This window comes from Thamnophis sirtalis, unplaced genomic scaffold (assembly GCF_051295495.1).
Source record: "Thamnophis sirtalis isolate CommonGarterSnake01/CBP01778 unplaced genomic scaffold, rThaSir2_p1.2 scaffold_13, whole genome shotgun sequence".
In the NCBI taxonomy this organism is placed as follows: domain Eukaryota; kingdom Metazoa; phylum Chordata; class Lepidosauria; order Squamata; family Natricidae; genus Thamnophis; species Thamnophis sirtalis.
Genome location: NW_028261393.1, coordinates 3832922 through 3855905, shown reverse-complemented (window position 1 = coordinate 3855905; position 22984 = coordinate 3832922). Strand labels below are relative to the sequence as shown.

Here is a 22984-nt window from a genome sequence, read left to right as displayed (position 1 = left end):
TAGAAAGAGTGCAGAAAAGAGCAAGAAAGAGGATTAGGGGACCGGAGGCTAAAACATATGAAGAACGGTTGCAGGAACTGGGAATGTCTAGTTTAATGAAAAGAAGGACCAGGGGAGACACGATAGCAGTCTTCCGATATCTCAGGGGTTGACACAAAGAAGAGGGAGTCAAACTATTCTCCAAAGCACCTGAGGGCAGAACAAGAAGCAATGGGTGGAAACTAATCAAGGAGAGAAGCAGCTTAGAACTGAGGAGAAATTTCCTGACAGTTAGAACAATTAATCAGTGGAACAGAAGTTGCCTCCAGAAGTTGTGAATGCCCCAACACTGGAAGTCTTTAAGAAGATGTTGGATAGCCATTTGTCTGAAACGGTAGAGGGTTTCCTGCCTAGGCAGGGGGTTGGACTAGAAGACCTCAAAGGTCCCTTCCAACTCTGCTATTGTATTGTGTTGTATTGCACTGCATTGCATTGAACTGTATTGTATTGTATTGAATTGTACTATACTGGCAGTCCTTGACCTACAACCACAATTGAGCCAAAATGTTTGTTGCTAAGCGAGACAGTTGTTAAGTGCCCCATTTTACAACCTTTCTTGCCACAGTTGTTAAGGGAATCACTGTACTTGCTAGTTAGGAACCCGGTTGTTAAGTGAATCTGGCTTCCCCGTTGATTTTGCTTGTCAGACGGTCGCAAAAGGGGATTGTGTAACCCCAGCTGCCGAACGTCTGGATTTTGTTCACGTGACACTGAAATGGTCGTAAGTGTGAAAAACGATCCTTTTTCAGTGCCTTTGTAACTTTGAATGGTCCCTAAGTGAATTGTTTTGAGGGCTCCCTGTATTTACAGGTAACCAGAATGGACTCATTCGTTTAGCGACCGTTTAAAGTTACAACAGCATTGAGCAACGTGACTTACGACCGGTTCCCACACTTACGACCACTGCAGAGTCCCTGTGGCTGCGCGATCTCCACTTGCAACTTTCCCAGTCGGCCTTCGACAAGCAAAGTCAGGGAAGGGTGCCAGATTTGCTTAAACCTGGCCGGATTCACTTTACAACGGTGGCCAAACAGGTCGTAAAATGGGGCGCGACTCACTCAACGACCGCCTTGCTTAGCAACGTCTCAGAGGGGGAGGACCAGCTTTAGTGTCTGAACATACATGAGCCATCGGCCAATTGGCATGGCCGCTGCTGATTTTCGCTGCTCTTGGCTTTATCGATCGTTTCCTCGCATCAAGATTTTCCCGGCCGCCTTCAAAACTTTTTCTTTTTAGAAGAGCAGAGTCGGAAGGGACCTTGGAGGTCTTCTAGTCCAACCCCCTGCTCAAACAGCAACACTCAGTGAATAATAAATCTGAGGATCAGAAAGCCTCACCTGCTCTTGTGTCTGTGCTTGTTCAGAAGGAGGCCTTTCCTACTAAAATAATTTCCTACTTCAATCGAACAGAATAAGAGCTGGAAGGGACCTTGGAGGTCTTCTAGTCCAACCCCCTGCTCAAACAGCAACACTCAGTGAATAATAAATCTGAGGATCAGAAAGTCTCCCCTGCTCTTGTGTCTGTGCTTGTTCAGAAGGAGGCCTTTCCTACTAAAATAATTTCCTACTTCAATCGAACAGAATAAGAGCTGGAAGGGACCTTGGAGGTCTTCTAGTCCAACCCCCTGCTCAAACAGCAACACTCAGTGAATAATAAATCTGAGGATCAGAAAGTCTCCCCTGCTCTTGTCTCTGTGCTTGTTCAGAAGGAGGCCTTTCCTACTAAAATAATTTCCTACTTCAATTGAACAGAATAAGAGCTGGAAGGGACCTTGGAGGTCTTCTAGTCCAACCCCCTGCTCAAACAGCAACACTCAGTGAATAATAAATCTGAGGATCAGAAAGCTCTTGTGTCTGTGCTTGTTCAGAAGGAGGCCTTTCCTACTAAAATAATTTCCTACTTCAATCGAACAGAATAAGAGCTTGAAGGGACCTTGGAGGTCTTCTAGTCCAACCCCCTGCTCAAACAGCAACACTCAGTGAATAATAAATCTGAGGATCAGAAAGCCTCACCTGCTCTTGTGTCTGTGCTTGTTCAGAAGGAGGCCTTTCCTACTAAAATAATTTCCTACTTCAATTGAACAGAATAAGAGCTGGAAGGGACCTTGGAGGTCTTCTAGTCCAACCCCCTGCTCAAACAGCAACACTCAGTGAATAATAAATCTGAGGATCAGAAAGCCTCACCTGCTCTTGTGTCTGTGCTTGTTCAGAAGGAGGCCTTTCCTACTAAAATAATTTCCTACTTCAATCGAACAGAATAAGAGCTTGAAGGGACCTTGGAGGTCTTCTAGTCCAACCCCCTGCTCAAACAGCAACACTCAGTGAATAATAAATCTGAGGATCAGAAAGCCTCACCTGCTCTTGTGTCTGTGCTTGTTCAGAAGGAGGCCTTTCCTACTAAAATAATTTCCTACTTCAATCAAACAGAATAACAGCTGGAAGGGACCTTGGAGGTCTTCTAGTCCAACCCCCTGCTCAAACAGCAATACTCAGTGAATAATAAATCTGAGGATCAGAAAGCCTCACCTGCTCTTGTCTCTGTGCTTGTTCAGAAGGAGGCCTTTCCTACTAAAATAAATTCCTACTTCAATCGAACAGAATAAGAGCTGGAAGGGACCTTGGAGGTCTTCTAGTCCAACCCCCTGCTCAAGCAGGAGACTCCCATACCATTCATCTGTAGGGTTTCTCCCACAGTTTGTGAAATTAACAGAATTAGCAGAATTGGAAGGGATCTTGGAGGTCTACTAGTCCAACCTCTTGCTCGAGCAGGAGACGCCATACCATTCCTGACCAACAGCTGTCCAGAAGATCCAGTGACAGATCCAGCACAGCTGGCTGGGGAATTCTGGGAGTTGAAGTCCACACAAGTCCTAAAGTTGCCAAAAGTTGAACACCCTTGCACCATACTTGTCAAAGCCTCCAGAATCTGGAGCGTTCCTTTTCCCACTCACCAATCCGGAACAGGTTTTTCAAAAGGGGGCTCCCCAAAAAACACTCGATTCTCTTCTCGGGGGTCAATGAAGTTGCCAACAGTGAGAACTGAAGCTGGTGGAGATACTTCCTCCTATTTTATCTCCATCAATGCAGGAAGCATCGTCTTCCTACCGGATCTGCTCACTCAGCCTGCACTCAGGGACACAGAGGCCGTGTCCCAGACCAACCCACTCACCAACCAACCAGCCTAGTCCCTTTGATGCAAGAGAGATCTTGGAGTCTTAGTGGACAACCACTTAATATTTGATTTCATTTGATTTGATTATATTTATATGCCGCCCTTTCCCCCAGAAGGGGACTCAGGGCGGCTCACAATTCAAATCAGGGAAGGGGGGTACAGACAAAAAAATAAAAACGAAACATAACAATGCATAATTTAAAAACACACAACAGTCATACCATTCGAGACGGGGGCAACAGCTCTTTAGCCCCAGGCCTGTTGGAACAGCCAGGTTTTAAGGGCTTTGCGGAAGGCCTGGAGGGTGGTGAGGGTTCGAATCTCCACGGGGAGTTCGTTCCAGAGGGTCGGAGCAGCCACAGAGAAGGCTCTCCTCCGGGTAGTCGCCAGTCGACACTGGCCGGCGGATGGAATTCGGAGGAGGCCTAATCTGTGGGATCTAATCGGTCTAGTGGAGGTGATTGGCAGCAGGCGGTCTCTCAAGTACCCAGGTCCAATACCATGAAGGGCCAGCTGTGTGCGGCAGCAGCCAAAAACGCCAATGCAATCCTAAATTGCATGAACAGAGGGATACAAGCAAGCTCAAGTGGGGTCTTAATACCACTCTGTAAAGCCTTAGTAAGACCACATCTAGAATACTGCATCCACACCATTAAAAAAGATGCTGAGACTCGAGAAAGAGTGCAGAGAAGAGCAACCAGGATGATCAGGGGACTGGAGGCTAAAACACACGATGAACGGTTGCAGGAACTGGGCATGGCCAGTCTACGGAAGGACCAGGGAAGACAGGATAGCAGCCTTCCAATATTTGAGGGGCTGCCCCAGAGAGGAAGGGAGTCAAGCTATTTTCCAAAGCATCCGAAGGCCAGAAATAAGAATAATGGATGGAAAGTGACCAAGGAGAGATTCAACCTGGAAAGAAGGAGGAATTTTCTGACAGGGAGAACAATCCACCCATGGAACAGAAGTTGCCTTCAGAAGTTGTGGGAGCTTCATCCCTGGAGGCTTTCAAGAAGAGACTGGACTGCCATCTCTCAGAAATGGTGTAGGGTCTCCAGCTTGGGGGGGAGTTGGACTAGATCAATGGTGGGATTCAAATAATTTAACAACCGGTTCTCTGCCCTAATGATTTCTTCCAACAGCCAGTTCGCTAAGCTGCTGAGAAAGTTAACAACCATTGAACAGTCGTAAAATGAAACGTTGGAAGTCAAGGACTATGGGTATTCACAAAAACATTGCTGCTTGTCACCTAGGCGTCAGGAAAATGAGATAAATGCAGGCCCGTGGCAGCAGAAAAAGGTCTCACTCGTGGCCTCTGTATGGCCCACAGGTTTCTAGTCCTCTTGAGGGGATAGAAATGCCCGAGAACCTTACAACAGGTTACCTGCTTCTCAGGGGTTGTCTGAATGAGACAGAACACTTGTATTTCCCAGCTGGAACAGGGAGATGCTTGCAACAACCTTTGACATCATGGCAAGGATCGTCATCCGAACATATTAGGTTCTCTCACTTGCTCAACTCCCCGATCTCCATCTGTCAGAAATGGTGTAGGGTCCCCTGCGGGGTAGGGGTTGGACTAGATGACCTATAAGATCCCTTCCCCCTCTGCTCATCTCTTAATCCGATGCCCCCCCGTTCCCCCATCCCCTCTGCAGACTCACCATCGCTAACGGGGATCATCATGAAGCGGTGCACTTCCTTGGCGTAGTATTCTTCGTGAACGGTCTCCTGGAGTTCCTCAGCCGCCATCTCTCGGATGATTTCCCTGGTGCTGTTGTAAAGAGCCATGACCTCTTCGGGTAGGGTCTGCGAGTCCGACTCCTCCACCTCGGGGGGTTTCGGGAGCTTGAGTTTGCTGAGGATCTGTCCCCGGATGGCTTCGATCCTCTTCCGTTTCATCAGGTCCATGTCCAAGGTTTTGCAAGTGGAGAAAGCCCAGACGGAGCACAGCTGCTGGAGGGCCACTAGGAGAAGGAAGACCAAGCCCGTGGCTTGCTGCTGCCAGCCCAAGACCCCCGGGGGCCCAGAGAAGCCCCGGGGCCTGTCGCAGCTCCTTGAGCCCATGGTGGTGCCGTTTCCTCTTGCCTTTCTGCTGGCAGGAACTGGCGGTTCAACCTCCTTCCTTGCCAGCCAAGGAAGCTCTTGAAAGTGGCTGCTCAGAGACCTTCTTCTTAGCTTCTTCCCTTTGGGCCGTCCAGCCGAAGGGCTCAAAATGCCCCCTTTTCTGATTCTCTCTGTCCGGACCAGCTCAGCTTTTCAGGCAGCCGGTTTCCAGACTCGCTCTATTGCCTGGCACCGCCGACGGACCCCATGTGTCTGGATGCTGCATCTATCCGAACTCAACCCCTGGCACCGGATCAGAGGGCTCTCGTGCCCCCTGCTCTGGAGAGAGGCTCGCTGGGGTCTTTCGGCTGGGCTTCAGGAAGGGTTGAGACCGGTTGAGAAAGCTGTCACAAGCCGGAGGCCTTGGAGAACCTCACCGGAATGTGGCCAAGCTTAGCAGGCAGGCAGGCAGGCAGGCAGGCGGTGTTGGGGCAAGGAGAGAGCAGGGGCAGGCCTGGGAGATGCCACCACTTCTCCTCTTTCCCTGCAGCCAACTGGTCCGTTCCTGTCTTCTTTCACTGCTGGAAGGACTGTAATTTCACCACTCTTGTCGGGACTTGCTGACGGGCGAGCTTGGAGGTTTATAAAGCTTTTTTTTCTCTTTTTTTTTTTTGCCTCTCCCCGGCACGGGCTCCACCCAGGAAGTGGAGGGAAAGCACAGTGCCGTATATAACCCAGCGCACTCGGGGGGGGGGGGGGAGTGCTGGACAGTTACTCTGGAAAGAAAAGAGAAAAAAAAGGAGGGGAGGGAAGGGAGGGAAAGGAAAAGGGAAAGATGGAAAGGAAAGGAAGGAAAAGAAAAAAAGAAAGCAAGAAGGGAGAAAGAGTGAGAGAAAGAGAAAAGGAATGAAAGAAAAAGAGGGAGAAAGAAAAGAAAGAGGGAGAAAAAGAATGAAAAAGAGGGAGAAAGGAGAAACAGAAAGAAAAGAAAAGAAAGGAAGGAAGGAAGGAAGGAAGGAAGGAAGGAAGAAAAGACAGCAAGAAGGGAGAAAGAGTGAGAGAAAGAGAAAAGGAATGAAAGAAAAAGAGGGAGAAAGAAAAGAAAGAGGGAGAAAAAGAATGAAAAAGAAGGAGAAAGGAGAAACAGAAAGAAAAGAAAAGAAAAAAAAGAAAGGAAGGAAGGAAGGAAGAAAGAAAAGACAGCAAGAAGGGAGAAAGAGTGAGAGAAAAAGAAAAGGAATGAAAGAAAAAGAGGGAGAAAGAAAAGAAAGAGGGAGAAAAAGAATGAAAAAGAAGGAGAAAGGAGAAACAGAAAGAAAAGAAAAGAAAGGAAGGAAGGAAGGAAGAAAGAAAGAAAGAAAATGGAGGGAAGCAAGGAAGAAGGGAGGGAGAGAAGGAAGAAAGGGAGGGAGGGGAGGAAGGAGGGAAAGAAAGAAAAGGGAGGCAGTAAAAGAAAGAAAAAGGAAGAGGAAGGAAGGAAGGAAGGAAGAAAGAAAGAAAGAAAAGACAGGAAGAAGGGAGAAAGAGTGAGAGAAAGAGAAAAAGAATGAAAGAAAAAGAGGGAGAAGGGAGAAAGAAAAGAAAGAGGGAGAAAAAGAAGGAGAAAGAAGGAGAAAGGAGAAACAGAAAGAAAAGAAAAGAAAGAAAGAAAGAAAGAAAGAAAGAAAGAAAGAAAGAAAGAAAGAAAGAAAGAAAGAAAGAAAAGCTCAGCCATTTGTCCTGAACGGCATAGGATCTCCTATTCAAAGGGGGTTGGACTAGAAGGCCTCCAAGGTCCCTTCCAACTCTCTCATTCTATAATCCCTGATCAAGTAACGTGTGCCTTTAGAAGTTGTAGGTGCTCCATCACTGGAGGATGAGATTGGGCAGCCACCTGTCTGACAATCTATAGGGTCTCCAGTTGAGCAGGGGCTGGACTAGAAGGCCTCCAAGGTCCCCCCTTCCCACTCTGTGATTCTGCAGCCTGTATTTCCAGACTGGCCTCTCGCCATACCTCCACTGTGGAAGGTGGCAGAGTCTCTTCCTCTGGGCTTTGCCACGGAAGCTGAGAACGAGGCGGGTGTGGGTAGGGTATGGGTTGAATGGCCATTGGCCCCCATGAAGTGGCCCAGGGCCACCCTCCATGCCAAGGCAGAGAGGAACAGAGCTAAAAGGGGGGGGGGGGAAGCAATGCTTTTTACAAATCACGATACGGGCGGGGAAAAATAAGCTCTTTATCGATTCTCGGTTCAAACGGAGTTTCCTGGCTACGATCCAAGTGGCCGGGTCAGTTTCGCAGCTTCTCCCTCTGTCCCTCATTCCCCTCCCCACCCCTCCATTCCGCCTATCCCAGTATAAGATGGTTCCCCACATGCCTAGCAAGGGGGCCATTCTGGCCGTGGCTGGAGCTATTTCGGAGCAGCTGCGTGGGGGAGGCGGGATGGGGGGGGGAGGCTTTGGGGTTGAATTACACCCCAATGCATCCCAACCATGTTCCCCCCCTGGTGAGAGCCAATTCTGGGCTGCAGGTTTACCCTGCGTGTTGCAAGGTAACTTAGCTGAGGAAGATTGGACGAGCGTTTGTCTGAAACGGCCTAGGGTTTCTTGTTGAGCAGGGGGGGTCAGACTAGAAGACCTCCAAGGTGCCCTACGACTCCTATTCTAGTCTGTTTTGTTCTGCTCTACTCTTCGTATTTTCTTTTCTATTCTATTCTACAGCATGCTATACTATAATTATATTATTTATAAATATATTATAATATAATATAGAATAGAATATGGAATATAGAATAAATATAGACTAGAATACAATAATATATATTAATTCTTTATAATATTTATAAATATATTATAATATAGAATAGAATAGAATATAGAATAAATATAGAGTACAATATATATTCTTTATATTATTTATAAAGATATTATAATAGAATATAGAATAGAATATAGAATATAGAATAAATATAGAATAGAATAGAATAAATATAGAATAGAATACAATAATATATATTAATTCTTTATATTATTTATAAATATATTATAATAGTATAATATAGAATAGAATATAGAATGTAGAATATAGAATAGAATAAATATAGAATAGAATAGAATCATATATATTATTTATATTATTTATAAATATATTATAATAGTAGAATATAGAATAGAATATAGAATGTATAATATAGAATATAGAATAGAATATAGAATATAGAGTAAATATAGAATAGAATTATATATATTAATTATTTATTTTATTTATAAATATATAATAATATAATATAGAATATAGAATAAATATAGAATATAGAATAGAATAGAATAATATATATTAATTCTTTCTCTTCCCTTTCTCAAGGGACACAGGTAGTCCTCGACTTAAGACCACAATTGAGTCCAACATTTCTGTCGCTAAGAGAGACAGTTGTTGGGTGAATTTTGACCCATTTGTCTTTTCTTGCCGCTGTTAAGTGAATCACTGTAGTCGTTAAATTAGCCACACGGTTGTTCAGCGAACCTGGCTTCCCCCAATGCTTGTCAGAAGGTCGCAAAAAGGGGGTCACGCGACACACACACACCCCGGGACACTGCAACAGTCGTAAGTGTGAAAAACGTTCACTATCTCCAGTGTGGTCGTAACTTCAGTCGCTAAATGAACTGTCGTAAGTTGAGAACGATCCGTACCGTTTTTGTCTTTTCCTGATCAGGTTTACCCCTTGTATTAACTCAGCCACTGGTGATGGGTGGATTTCTTTGTAATACACACAAACACACACACAAACACACACACAAACACGCGCACAGACACAAAACCAATATAGTAATGATGGAATATGCCTTTCTACAATCGCCGTGCCCCGAAAACCTCTTCCCTCCTTTGCAAAATTTTCCCAGCGGGAGATTCCATAGAGAGTCCGGCTCGATCTGGGTTGTGTTAACTTTGCAACGCCCTTGAAGCAGGTCAGCGTGGTCCTCTTGCCCTAAAGCGGCAAGGTACACAAGCACACCCCGCATTGTGTTGGGTTGCTGGGGAGGGAAACTCCTGGAGGCCAGATTGCCGGTCCCAAAAAAACCCCACAAAACAAGGAGATAAAAATCTGCCTTTTGGGTAGAGGTGAAAAGGAGCCGATAACAGGTATCGATTTCCCGTATCCGAACAAGAGCTGGAGGCAAAATTGGAAGCAGGCTTTTATGGCCAAGTGGAAGGTCCTCGCTTAGCGACGGCCACATATCCAGCAACTCTTCATTCCCGTTCCCTGTAACGACCAAAGAAATGGGGCCGCCAATCTTTTAACGTTTTTCAAACTATCGCAGATTTCCAAGGCAGTGTTTTCCCAATCTTGACCATTTTTAAGAGGCATGGACTTCAACTCCCAGAATTCCCCAGCCAGGCATGGACTTCAACTCCCAGAATTCCCCAGCCAGGCATGGACTTCAACTCCCAGAATTCCCCAGCCAGGCATGGACTTCAACTCCCAGAATTCCCCAGCCAGGCATGGACTTCAACTCCCAGAATTCCCCAGCCAGCATAGCTGGCTGGGGAATTCTGGGAGTTGAAGTCCATGCCTCTTGAAAGTGGCCAAGATTGGGAAAACACTGCTGGAAAAGAAATTGCACTTTTAGATTTTTATCCCTTCTTTCATTTATGATTTTAAGGTGGCAAACACATCCAATATTCCTATTTTCCTCACAACAACCCTGTCAAGTGGGCTGGGCTGCTTATAACAGGCAAAACAGAAATAAAATGAAAACTTATGATTGGTTTTTGGGTTGATGGTTGGGCCTAACCTTTAGATGTTTATCCCTGATTCCATATATCTCTAAGGTGGCAAACACATCCAATATTCCTTTCTCCTCTTCTCCTCACAACAACCCTGTGAGGCGGGCCGGGTTGTTTATAACAGACAGAATAGAAATCAAAACTTGTGACCAGTTTTTGGGTTGATGGTTCGGCCCCAATTTTAATTTTTATCCCTTCTTTCATGTAGGATTTCAAGGTGGCAAACACATCCAATATTCCTTTCTCCTATTCTTCTCACAACAACCCTTTGAGGTGGGCCGGGTTGTTTATAACAGACAGAATAGAAATCAAAACTTGTGACCAGTTTTTGGGTTGATGGTTCGGCCCCAATTTTAATTTTTATCCCTTCTTTCATGTAGGATTTCAAGGTGGCAAACACATCCAATATTCCTTTCTCCTATTCTTCTCACAACAACCCTGTCAGGTGGGCTGGGCTGTTTAGAACAAGCAAAACAGAAATAAAATAAAACTTATGATTGGTTTTTGGGTTGTTGGTTGGGCCTAACCTTTAGATTTTTATCCCTTCTTTCATATAGGATTTCAAGGTGGCAAATACCTCCAATATTCCTTTCTCCTATTCTCCTCACAACAACCCTGTGAGGCGGGCCCAGCTGTTTATAACAGACAGAATAGAAATCAAAACTTGTGACCAGTTTTGGGGTTGATGGTTCGGCCCCAATTTTAATTTTTATCCCTTCTTTCATGTAGGATTTTAAGGTGGCAAACACATCCAATATTCCTATTTTCCTCACAACAACCCTGTCAAGTGGGCCCAGCTGTTTAGAACAGGCAAAACAGAAATAAAATAAAACTTATGATTGGTTTTTGGGTTGATGGCCTAACCTTTAGATTTTTATTTTTATCCCTGGTTCCATATATCTCTAAAGTGGCAAACACATCCAATATTCCTTTCTCCTATTCTCCTCACAACAACCCTGTGAGGTGGGCCCAGCTATTTATAACAGGCTGGATAGAAATCAAAACTTGTGACCAGTTTTTGGGTTACTGATTGGGCTCCACGTGGGCAACGATGCTACTTCTTCAAACCCCCAACTCCCATTTTCATTTTAAAACAACACCCACCCACCCCCATTTAATCTAACTTTAAGCCATCTTTAAAAACCTGCTTATTTCCCCCTTGGAAACTTGGAATTATAGTCGGTTGGCAGGATCGCTCTCTTTTTAGTAGCGAGGGACGGAGTACGTGATGTTTTGTGGTTCCCTCCACACGCCCGTTGGTGTTTTTATATGATATTGTGTTATTGTTTTATGCAGCCTGTTGCGGTTTTTGTCTTGTGAAGCTGCCCGTGTTCTTTTGAGGTCAGCGCAGGTTAGAAATTTGAGGCGAAAGGAAGAGATTTTCCAAAAAAATAAAACAGGGGGAAGAAATGTTCGGCACTGCATGGTAATAAAGCTTGTCTCTTTGTCTTGGATAAATGAGAATTACCAGATTTAATACCGAGCTACAAGTTGTTTTAGCATAAGAAATTATAATTCTGGCAATATATCTATATCTATCTATATCTATATCTATCTATCTATCTATCAATCAATATCTATCTACCTATATCTATCTATCTATCTATTCATCATTATCTATCTATATCTATCTATCTATCCATCATCTATCAATCTATCCATTTATCTACCTATCATCTACCTACCTACCTACCTACCTACCTACCTACCTACCTATCTATCTATCTACCTATCTACCTATCATCTATCTACCTATCTATATTTATCATCTATCTATCATCTATCTATCTATCTATAATCTATCTATCTACCTATCTATCTAACGATCATCTATCTACCTATCTATATCTATCATCTATCTATCTATCTATCTATCTATCTATCTATCTATCTATCTATCATCTATCTATCTACCTATCTATCTATCTAACGATCATCTATCTACCTATCTATATCTATCATCTATCTATCTATCATCTATCTAACTATCATCTATCTATCTATCTATCTATCTATCTATCTATCTACCTATCTATCTATATCTATCTACCTATCTACCTATCTACCTACCTATCTATCTATCTATCTAATCTATCTTGTTTTGTCAAAACTACAGCTTTGGTGACCTCTCCTGGCTACAGCCAGAATTACAACTCTCTTATAGCATCTCAAGATAGGACCAAATTTAGGCTATTAAATCTGGTAATTTTCATTTCTCCCAAATAAAAAGGTAAGCTTTCTTACCCCAGTGTGAAACTCGGCTGCTTTAAGAGGTCTGGACTGCAGTTCCCAGAATTCCCTAGCCAGCTAATGGAATTCTGGGAATTGAAAGTCCACAGACCTTTAAAGTTGCCAAATTTGAAGGAGAAAAAAATTGCACCCCCTCCTACAGCACAAAATCAGGCCCAGGATCACTGTTTGCGGAGTTACTGCTGGCATTTTCATTGGAGCGGGTTTTTTTTTAAACAAACACACACAGAAAACCAATTAAAAGTTCATGAGAAAATAGATATATATTTTTTTCCTCCTTGAGAAAACAGAAGAACAAGCGCCCAAAAATTCCATGCAAGAAAACTGAATCAAATGGGATTGAAAGAAGCACCATCACCAAAGTTGAAAACTGCCCCTCGGAAGGGAAATCAGGAACTAGAAAAACGAGCCCGGGGCCCAACAACGAATCGCAGCTTGGGTTGCAAAAACAGAGCTCAAAAGTTCAGAGTTATGGCTTGTGATTCTCGCAGGTCAAACGGGGTGGGGTGGGGGGGTGTTCTTCCTTCCCAGAGCGGGTGGGGGAGAGGGCAGCCTCCCTTTCGCCCCAAGTCCTTCCTGAACTTTGGGGATTCACAGACCTGTCATGCCCCCCGCATCCAGCTGGAACAACATCTGACAGCGATCAAAAGGGCAGCTCCGTTGGCCTTGGAGGAAACTGGGGAAGTCGGTCCAAGAAAGGCTTTCCGGAAGAAGTAAGGATGAACAGGAGAGGCAGAGCTCATGCGAGGAGCAAGAACCACCTCCTCCTGATCCAAGAGCCCGGAGAGTGCAGAGAAGGCGTGATCAGCGCAGACGGAGCAGGCTACTCGGGAGGAGTGTGCCCCTCCCACCTTCACAAGGCACACCTGGGGAATGAGACTTAAGGAAATGCTGTGGGGAGGGGCGTTCGTTGGGAGTTCTTGCATTCCGTTTGGCGTTCTGGACTGATTCCCTGGATCTTTTGCTCCCTGAACCCCTTGATCTGTTCTCGTTTTGCCAAATACATTTGGGGTTCCTTGCCGTGCAGCCTTGGTGCAGACAGTGCTGGGCTAATTGCAGCCAGAGGCTGTTTTGAGGTTTGTGTTGGGGATTTGTTATCAATCTGTTCTGGGACTTGCCAGAAATGCGTTTGGGGGAAATTTGGAGCAAGAAAGGGGCGGTTTGTGCTGCCTCCATGCCGTGCCCTGGATCATCACCGGCCCCATCTTCCACCTCCAAGCCCAGCGAAGGGGCTCCATCCTCGGCTCTCAGCATTCCACCCCATAGCGATCGAAGTTACGGAGTAGCACAGCCAGCTGGAAGTGCACGGTGCCCATGGCGCTGGTCTGCAGGCGGTAGCGGTCGGCCCCCGTGTAGATCAGGTCGCTGCTGACGAGCTGCGGGCCCCCTCCCACAAAACACTGGGACAGCTGCTCCTGCCAAGATCCCAGCGGGCGCCAGGTGACGCAGTCCAGCTGGTGGAAGCCGGGGCTGGAGGGCACGTGGCAGAAGCCGTAGCCGTACAGTTCGGTGCGCCCAAAAGCATCCTGGTGCCACACCTGGACGTGGAGCTTGGGCCAACCTGGCGGGGAAAGAGGAAAAACAAGACTGCTTGTTGGTTTTGAATTTAATTTTTTTTCCTCAAATATGTTTCATTTTCATTTCATACAGTCACATATATACTGTGCATGACCGGGGCCATATAACATTGAGCAATAAACACAGCCATCCTTGTCAAAAATACTCCCCAAAATACAAGACCAATATACCACTTCAACCCTCCATACACCCTTTCTTTCACCCCCCTCCAACTTTCCTTTCTCCCTTTCAACCTTCCCCTCTACCCTACTTCCCCTCCCCCTCTATCACTCCTTTCTCCCAATACACTCCCTCCCTTCCATCTCACCCTCCTTCCGATCCTCTCTCCCACCCTCTCTACCCCTCTTTCTTCTTTCCCTCTGCTCCTCCCTTCGGTGTATTTCTACTATCTATCAATATATTCAGCTTCTTATTTTTACACTAGAATTAAAAAGGCAACAGTATACAAGTGCAATCATATTACTTTAAATTCTGGCACATACTATATTTCCCCCCTCCCCCCTATGACCCCACCTCCCTTCCCCCCCCCCTGACTTCCCAGAGCCCGTACCCGGTATAGCTTTTTATCAAACACAGTCTAAGATATATTAAAACCAAGGAAATTTAAAAAAAAGAAAGAAAGAAAAAAAAGAAAGAGAAAAAAAAAGTCAGTAAAATCTCTGCGTTGAACTCAGCTTCTTACCATTACACAAACTTTAAGCAGTTTACATTGTTCCTAATCTTAGTTGTTTGATTACCTGCAGGATTTCCCCAGAAGTTATTTGTTGGTTGAACTTTTGCCTGTACTCTTCTCTAACTAGGGGCCTTATCTCTTTATCTAAGTATCTGTCTATTTCTAAACCCTTAATTTTGTCCCCCTCCTTCCCTCTGTAACACAATTTGGACACATTTCAAATTTTTCTTTTGGTTTCCTCTTCCAATTCTTTTCATTTTTGCCCTTGTTTATGTCTGTGTATTTTGTTTATATTCATCAGTACTCCTCTCATATATGCTTTACTTACATCCCCTACAAATTCCATGAATATACCCTTATTCATATTCAGAACAAAGTATTCAGATGGCAATTTTTTTACAATCATTAATATACTTTTCATATCAAAATAAACTCTCATTCGACCTCCAAGACCTTCTTGACTGCACTACCCTTCCCAATTCCGTCAAGACTGGGTTATGGTCCGAAAGGACCCTCGCCGCAATCTTTGTCTTCTTCACCCTAGAAAATAAATCATTAGTGATTTGTATAAAATCAATCCTTGAAAGGGATTGATGTCCATCAGAATTTTTTTTTTTAATTCTGATTTTAATGGCTTTTTAAAGCTCGCTTGAACTTTTATTCTATTGTAAGTTGCTGACAATTGCCAATTGGTGAGATGGGTGTTGTAGAAATTCAAGGAAGGAAGGAGGGAAGGAGGAAAGAAAGAAAGAAAGAAAGAAAATGGAGGGAAGCAAGGAAGAAGGGAGGGAGAGAAGGAAGAAAGGGAAGGAGGGGAGGAAGGAGGGGAAGAAAGAAAGAAAAGGGAGGCAGTAAAAGAAAGAAAAAGGAAGAGGAAGGAAGGAAGGAAGGAAGGAAGGAAGGAAGGAAGGAAGGAAGGAAGGAAGGAAGGAAGGAAGGAAGGAAGGAAAGAAAGCTCCATGCTGGCTGGGGAAGTCTGGGAGTTGTAGTCCACACGTCTTAAAGTTGCTAAAGTTGGACCAACAATGACCACAATCCACGGGCCATTCAGCAGCACTGAACAGCCAAATCCTTCTGTTTCTTCTGTCTATTCAGCCAAATTTCCTTGGACCCATCCCGTCCTCTCCCTTTCCCATTTCTAGTTCAGTTCCTGTTTCATCATTAGGACCAATTTTGGTTTTTGAATCACTGGCTCGGATCGGGCACAAAATCTATCCTCTTCATAAAGGGAACTCTAGAGGCCAGTTTTAATAATTGTGCATTGTCCATTCAACTAGGAAGAAAAATAGGTGGTTAATAGCAGAGTTGGAAGGGGGGGGTGTCAAAAAGGTCATTTTTTCCCCAAGGAAAGGCCTGTCCCCCCCCCCCCCTTTTAAACCTGCCTTGTGCCAACAAACAGCTTCAAAACCGAACTCTCCGGAAGACAAACAGCTCTGGCGTTGCTCAAGCTGAGAAACTTAATTTGGAAAGCTGCTTGCCTCCTGATTTATAACCCTTTGCAATATTTATTGCATCGGTTGTCTTTATTTTTCGCCTCTGTCGCGCTTCGTATTAAGCACCTAATAAATAAAACCATTACAAACGGCCGCTTACTAACTTCAGGGATCCGATGCTACCCGGATGGGTGGAATTAATAACGGAGTGATGGAAGGGCCCTGGAAGAGGAGGGAAAAAAAGGGAGCCTCTCTGTGCCAGCGCAGTCTACCTTTGAATTCCAAAGGGAAGGGAAAAGCTTTCTATATACCTTCTTGTCTGGACTTCTTCTGAAGCCATCTACTTAAAAAAAGCACCAAGGATCCCATACGTAGGTGATGCCATCGGGATTGTTTTAAAAAAACAAATATTTGTTTGTATTCTTTTGCTATTTTTACAAATAATTCAAGGCAGCAAACAGATCCCGCACACCTTCCTCCTCCTATTTTCCTCACAACAACAGCCCTGTAAAGTAGGTTAGGCTGAGGGGGAAGGACTGGCCCAAGGACTGGCTCTCCTGTCTTAAAGTGGGACTAGAACTCCCAGTCGCCTGGTGAAAGGCCCAAAGTCATCCAGAATGGCTTTCCTGCCTGAGGTGGGACTAGAACTCCCGGTCTCCTGGTGAAAGGCCCAAAGTCATCCAGAATGGCTTCCCTGCCTGGGGTGGGACTAGAACTCCCAGTCTCCTGGTGAAAGGCCCAAAGTCATCCAGAATGGCTTCCCTGCCTGGGGTGGGACTAGAACTCCCAGTCTCCCGGTGAAAGGCCCAAAGTCATCCAGAATGGCTTTCCTGCCTGGGGTGGGACTAGAACTCCCAGTCTCCGGGTGAAAGGCCCAAAGTCATCCAGAATGGCTTTCCTGCCTGAGGTTGGACTAGAACTCCCAGGCTCCTGGTGAAAGGCCCAAAGTCATCCAGAATGGCCTCCCTGCCTGAGGTTGGACTAGAACTCCCAGTCTCCGGGTGAAAGGCCCAAAGTCATCCAGAATGGCTTTCCTGCCTGGGGTGGGACTAGAACTCCCAGTCTCCGGGTGAAAGGCCCAAAGTCATCCAGAATGGCTTTCCTGCCTGAGGTTGGACTAGAACTCCCAGGCTCCTGGTGAAAGGCCCAAAGTCATCCAGAATGGCTTTCCTGCCTGAGGTTGGACTAGAACTCCCAGTCTCCGGGTGAAAGGCCCAAAGTCATCCAGAATGGCTTTCCTGCCTGAGGTTGGACTAGAACTCCCAGTCTCCTGGTCAACGGCCTAAAGTCATCCAGAATGGCTTTCCTGCCTGAGGTGGGACTAGAACTCCCACGTGACCCGTCAAAAGCGCGGACGGCAAAAGCGCGATCGACAAAATCGCGCCTTTGACGTCATCACAGCGCGACGAAAAAGATCGAAAAATTCAAATAAAAATTAATAAAAATTAAATTAAAGCAAGCCGATTCACATAAAGGTAAGGGTTAGGGTTAGGGTTAGGGTTAGGGTAAGGGTAAGGGTTAGGGTTAGCTTTAGAGCGTTAGCGTTAGCGTTAGGGTTAGGATAAGGGTTAGCGTTACGTTTTTCGTTACTTTAACGGTTAGGTTCAGGGTTAGGTTTAGGGTTAGGTTAAGAGTTAGGGTTAGGGTTAGGTTTAGGGTTAGGTTTGGGGGGGTTAGGGGAAGGTTTTAGCTTTATTTTTACATTTTTTCGATCTTTTTCGTCGCGCTGTGATGACGTCACAGCGCGCTTTTGTCGAGCGCGATTTTGTCCTACGCGCTTTTGTGGTGGAACCGAACTCCCAGTCTCCTGGTGAAAGGCCCAAAGTCATCCAGAATGGCTTTCCTGCCTGGGGTGGGACTAGAACTCCCAGTCTCCTGGTGAAAGGCCCAAAGTCATCCAGAATGGCTTTCCTGCCTGAGGTGGGACTAGAACTCCCAGTCTTCTGGTGAAAGGCCCAAAGTCATCCAGAATGGCTTCCCTGCCTGAGGTGGGACTAGAACTCCCAGTCTCCTGGTGAAAGGCCCAAAGTCATCCAGAATGGCTTCCCTGCCTGAGGTGGGACTAGAACTCCCAGTCTCCTGGTGAAAGGCCCAAAGTCATCCAGAATGGCTTTCCTGCCTGAGGTGGGACTAGAACTCCCAGTCTCCTGGTGAAAGGCCCAAAGTCATCCAGAATGGCTTCCCTGCCTGAGGTGGGACTAGAACTCCCAGTCTCCTGGTTTCTAGCTTGGCGCCTTGATCCCTCGGCCAAACTGGCTCTCCAGTAGTCGGGGTAACCAGGATGCCATTCACAGCTATCCGGCCACGTCCATCTCCCCCCCAACCGCTTCCTCCTCCTTACCTTGCAAGCCTTTGGTGGCAAAGTGGACATCGATGGGGTGGCACCAATAAGCCACGTCACCCAACTGGGGATGGTCGACCTGTGTTTGCCCCTCACGAAGCCCCGAGAGCAGCTTCCAGGCTCCACCTGAGGGAAGAACCCGGCCGTCGTTAAAGAGAGCACCAAGGATCCCTTGCAAGCCAACTTTGCATTCCTTTTTCTTTGGCTCCTGGCGCTCTTAACCTTTAAAGAATAACAGAGTTGGAGGGGACCTCGGAGGTCTTCTAGTCCAGCCCCCCCGGCTTTCATTCACCAAGTGGCGGATCTTGTGATTGTAATACAAGAGTTAAGAGGCTCATTTCTTGGGGTGCCTTTCGGCTCCCCTTTCCTCGTGGCCTCCCGCCCAAGTCCAGGATATCCTGCGGACCCTGCCCTGCTTCCAGCATTGGAGGGGACCTCGGAGGTCTTCTAGCCCAACCCCCCTGCTTTCATTCACCAAGTTGTGGATCTCGTGATCGCAACACACAAGTTGTGTGTTTTATTTGCTCTTTTCTTTTTTTATTTTATTCTTACAGCATATTACAGTTTACTCAACAGCATTGGAGGGGACCTCGGAGGTCTTCTAGTCCAGCCCCCCCTTGCTTTCATTCACCAAGTTGTGGATCTCTTGATGGCGATACAATCTCATTTCTTGGGGTGCCTTTCAGCTCCCCTTTCCTCGTGGCCTCCCGTCCAAGTCCAGGATATCCCGCGGACCCTGCCCTGCTTCCAGCATTGGAGGGGACCTTGGAGGTCTTCTAGCCCAACCCCCTTGCTTTCATTCATCAAGTTGTAGATTTCGTGATTGCAACACACAAGTTGTTTTATTTGCTCTTTTCTTTTTTTTTATTCTTACAGCATATTACAGTTTACTCAACAGCGTTGGAGGGGACCTCAGAGGTCTTCTAGTCCAGCCCCCCTTGCTTTCATTCACCAAGTTGTGGATCTCTTGATGGCGATACAATCTCATTTCTTGGGGTGACTTTCAGCTCCCCTTTCCTCGTGGCCTCCTGTCCAAGTCCAGGATATCCCGCGGACTCTGCCCTGCTTCCAGCATTGGAGGGGACCTCGGAGGTCTTCTAGCCCAACCCCCCCTTGCTTTCATTCATCAAGTTGTGGATCTCTTGATGGCAATACAATCTCATTTCTTGGGGTGCCTTTCAGCTCCCCAAAGGCGGTCTTTCCTCGTGGCCTCCCATCCAAGTCCAGGATATCCCACGGACCCTGCCCTGCTTCCAGCATTGGAGGGGACCTCGGAGGTCTTCTAGCCCAACCCCCCTGCTTTCATTCACCAAGTTGTGGATCTCGTGATTGCAACACACAAGTTGTGTGTTTTATTTGCTCTTTTCTTTCTTTTTTATTCTTACAGCATATTACAGTTTACTAAACAGCATTGGAGGGGACCTCGGAGGTCTTCTAGTCCAGCCCCCCCCTTGCTTTCATTCACCAAGTTGTGGATCTCTTGAGGGCAATACAATCTCATTTCTTGGGGTGCCTTTCAGCTCCCCAAAGGCGGTCTTTCCTCGTGGCCTCCCATCCAAGTCCAGGATATCCCGCAGAGACCCTGCCCTGAATGGAGCATTTCCCTTCCCCACTGAATAACCAGCCCTCCCTTTCTTGGGGGGGGGGGATGCAAGCGGGGACCCCCCCAACTGCCCCTTTTGCACCCCAGGATGCTCCCTCCCCACCTGTCCTCCCCCCACGCAGAGAGACACCCCCGCCTCCCACCCCCCCGCGCACCCACCTGTGTGGATCCCCCATTTGCAAAACAAGGAACTGCTGGGGAATCCACTGGCTCCCACGATCTGGCCAATGACGTGCACTTCGGCCATGGCCCTTTGGCGGGCGGAGCCAGAGCGGTTGCAGAAACCAGGCTTCGATGCAGCGGCGGGGCTCGGGCTAAACCCGGGTCAGGCCCCGCCCGGGACCCGCTTCGGCCCCGGTTGCTTGCAACGATCCAGGCGGCGCAGCAACGGCCCAAGCGGGGCGCGAGCAGGAGGAGGAGGAGGAGGGGCGGAGCCTCCCCGCGGTAGTCAAGACGCCTCGGCCGTCCCGCTTCCGGATTGGTGCGTGGGGGGGAGGGGGCGTGGCCTAGAAGTGGGGTATAAATAAAGGGGCCGGCGGGCGGCGGGTGGACAGAAGGCCGGAGCGGCCTTGGAGTTTTGGTTGTGTTGTTTCACTTTTTCCTCCCCTTTCTTCATTTCATGGGTAATTCCCCTCCTTCCTTGGGCTGAGGGAAGGGTAAATCAGATTGCAGCCTGTTTATTTGTGAAATGTTGAGGCTGACCATCTGAAGGACTCTGGCCTGTGTGCAATTAAAACACACACACACACACACACAAAAATAAATAAATAAATAGATAAAAATACAATTGAAATTCATATAGCTAGATAGATGAGAGAGAGAGAGAGAGAAAGATAGATATAGCTAGATAGATAAATAGTACGATATTGATAGAGATAAAGAGAGAAATGAATTTCAATCTATATTTCAAAAGCTTTCTCCCAAGGAGAGTGCAGGAAAGTACAAATATATGTTATATTTGTGCTGATAAATAAATAAAGGGAGACTAGTATAGATCTATTTCAAGCTATTTAGCTCTCATCAGCTAGCCATACCCTTGCTGGGAATCGAACCTGTGCTCTGTTGCCTCTTAGGCAGACGTGTTAACCATTGATCTACAGGCCTCAACTCCTTATCAGCCAGGCCAGGGTGAAAGGTATATATTTAAAGTCACAACCCCTGGTATGCCCAAATATGGGAGGAGGAAGATCACACTTCCATCCTCTGTCCTTCGGCTCGTCACAAGAGACCGTCTGGATGGTCTACATATATATATATGTAGAATTTGTATGGAAAGGTACCAAATCCCCCGCTCCTCTCTCAGCAGTAGACGGCAGTCAGTAGCAGTAGCCAGCATAACACTAGATAGATAGATGATCGATAGATAGCAATACCAATACCAATAACCCTTATATACCCCTTCACAGTGCTTCACAGCCCTCTAAGCAGTTTACAGTGTCAAACCTCATCTGGGTCCTCATTTTACCCACCTCAGAAGGACGGAAGGCTGAATCAAACTTGAGTCTGGTGTGAGATTCGAACTGCCAAATTGCAGGCAGCTGGCAGTCAGCAGAAGTAGCCGGAAGTACTCCACTCTAACCACTGTGCCAACGTGGCTCAAGATAGATAGAGATAGATAGATAGATGGATAGATAGATAGATAGATAGATAGATAGATAGATAGATAGATAGATAGATAGATAGATAGATAGATAGATAGATAGATAGATGATAGATAGATGATAGATAGATGATAGATAGATAGATAGATAGATAGATAGATAGATAGATAGATAGATAGATAGAGCCGAGGTGGCGCAGTGGTTAAATGCAGCACTGCAGGCTACTTCAGCTGACTGCAGTTCTGCAGTTCGGCTGTTCAAATCTCATCGGCTCAAGGTTGACTCAGCCTTCCATCCTTCCAAGGTGGGTAAAATGAGGACCCGGATTGTTGTTGGGGGCGATATGCTGACTCTGTAAACCACTTAGAGAAGGCTGAAAGCCCTATGAAGCGCTATATAAGTCTAACTGCTATTGCTAGATAGATAGATAAATAGATAGATAGATAGATAGATAGATAGATAGATAGATAGATAGATAGATGATAGATTGATAGATTGATAGATGATAGATAGATTGATAGATGATTGATAGATTGATAGATGATAGATAGATGATAGATAGATTGATAGATGATTGATAGATTGATAGATGATAGATAGATGATAGATAGATTGATAGATGATAGATAGATTGATAGATAGATGATAGATAGATAGATGATAGATAGATGATAGATAGATAGATGATAGATGATAGATGATAGATAGATAGATAGATAGATAGATAGATAGATAGATAGATAGATAGATAGATAGATAGATAGATAGGCAGGCAGGCAGGCAGACAGACAGACAGACAGACAGACAGACAGATGAGAGAGAGAAAGAGAGATATTAATGGATGGATGGATGGATGGATAGATGGTACTTAGCAACAGCACAGACTTATATACCACTTCACAGTGCTTTTCCAGCCCTCTCTAAGCAGTTTACTGAGTCAGCCTCTTGCCCCCAACAATCTGGGTCCTTATTTGACCCACCTCGGAAGGATGGAAGGCTGAGTCAACCTTGAGCCAGTCAAGATTGAACTGCCAAACTATAGGCAGCTGGCAGTCAGCAGAAGTAGCCGGAAGTACTGCACTCTAACCACTGTGCGGTGGCGGCTCTGTCCATGAAGAGCGATTTTAATTTGTCCTCAGCTCCTGAGTTCTTGCGATTTTTTTTACACTTCAGACACCACCGAGAGGAGAGCTAGAAGCTTGGATTTTTATCTCACGGATTCAGTTTTATTTAGAAAAACGTGGGAGTTGATCCAGAAAAACCTAGGCATTTAAATGTCAGTGGCTTTTTTGCTGTCCTAACGCAAGGCGTTAGGCACCAGAGGCACCAAGGCGATGGATTTACTTCGATGTTGATCTGTGCCTTCATCCTGGCACAATTCAAAAAACAGGATGCATAAAATATTGGGATGTGTTTTTTTTTTTAATATCCCCAAATGCTGTTGCGTCTTGCAGGAATACCGGTTTCTAGGTGACAAGAGACTCCTGAGT

The 22984-nt window shown here is 46.0% G+C and overlaps 2 protein-coding genes across 2 annotated transcripts in view; both read right to left on the bottom strand.

The window, feature by feature from the left end:
* TGFB1 (transforming growth factor beta 1) overlaps positions 1 to 5933 on the bottom strand; it is a 30267-nt gene extending 24334 nt beyond the window's left edge. Inside the window, exon 1 of the mRNA XM_087727347.1 lies at positions 4872 to 5933. Within this exon, the coding sequence (XP_087583473.1) occupies positions 4872 to 5274 (403 nt within the window). The 5' untranslated portion in view covers positions 5275 to 5933. The remainder of the gene's footprint in view (positions 1 to 4871) is intronic.
* A 7021-nt stretch (positions 5934 to 12954) lies between these two features.
* B9D2 (B9 domain containing 2) lies at positions 12955 to 20308 on the bottom strand. The gene is made up of 3 exons (XM_087727505.1): positions 20053 to 20308; positions 18291 to 18416; positions 12955 to 13826 (listed from the first exon to the last, which is right to left on the bottom strand). Exons 1-3 carry the CDS (start codon positions 20138 to 20140, stop codon positions 13513 to 13515), a joined length of 528 nt encoding a protein of 175 aa, XP_087583631.1. The 5' UTR covers positions 20141 to 20308; the 3' UTR covers positions 12955 to 13512.
* Between the last annotated feature and the right edge of the window lie 2676 nt (positions 20309 to 22984).

Excerpts from the sequence above, each read along its gene's own strand:
- B9D2 (XM_087727505.1), bottom strand. The coding sequence starts at position 20,140 with ATGGCCGAAGTGCACGTCATTGGCCAGATCGTGGGAGCCAGTGGATTC. Across the intron at positions 18,417-20,052 it reads CAAATGGGGGATCCACACAG|GTGGAGCCTGGAAGCTGCTC; the intron begins GTGGGTGCGCGG and ends TTCTTCCCTCAG. Across the intron at positions 13,827-18,290 it reads TGCCACCAAAGGCTTGCAAG|GTTGGCCCAAGCTCCACGTC; the intron begins GTAAGGAGGAGG and ends TTTCCCCGCCAG.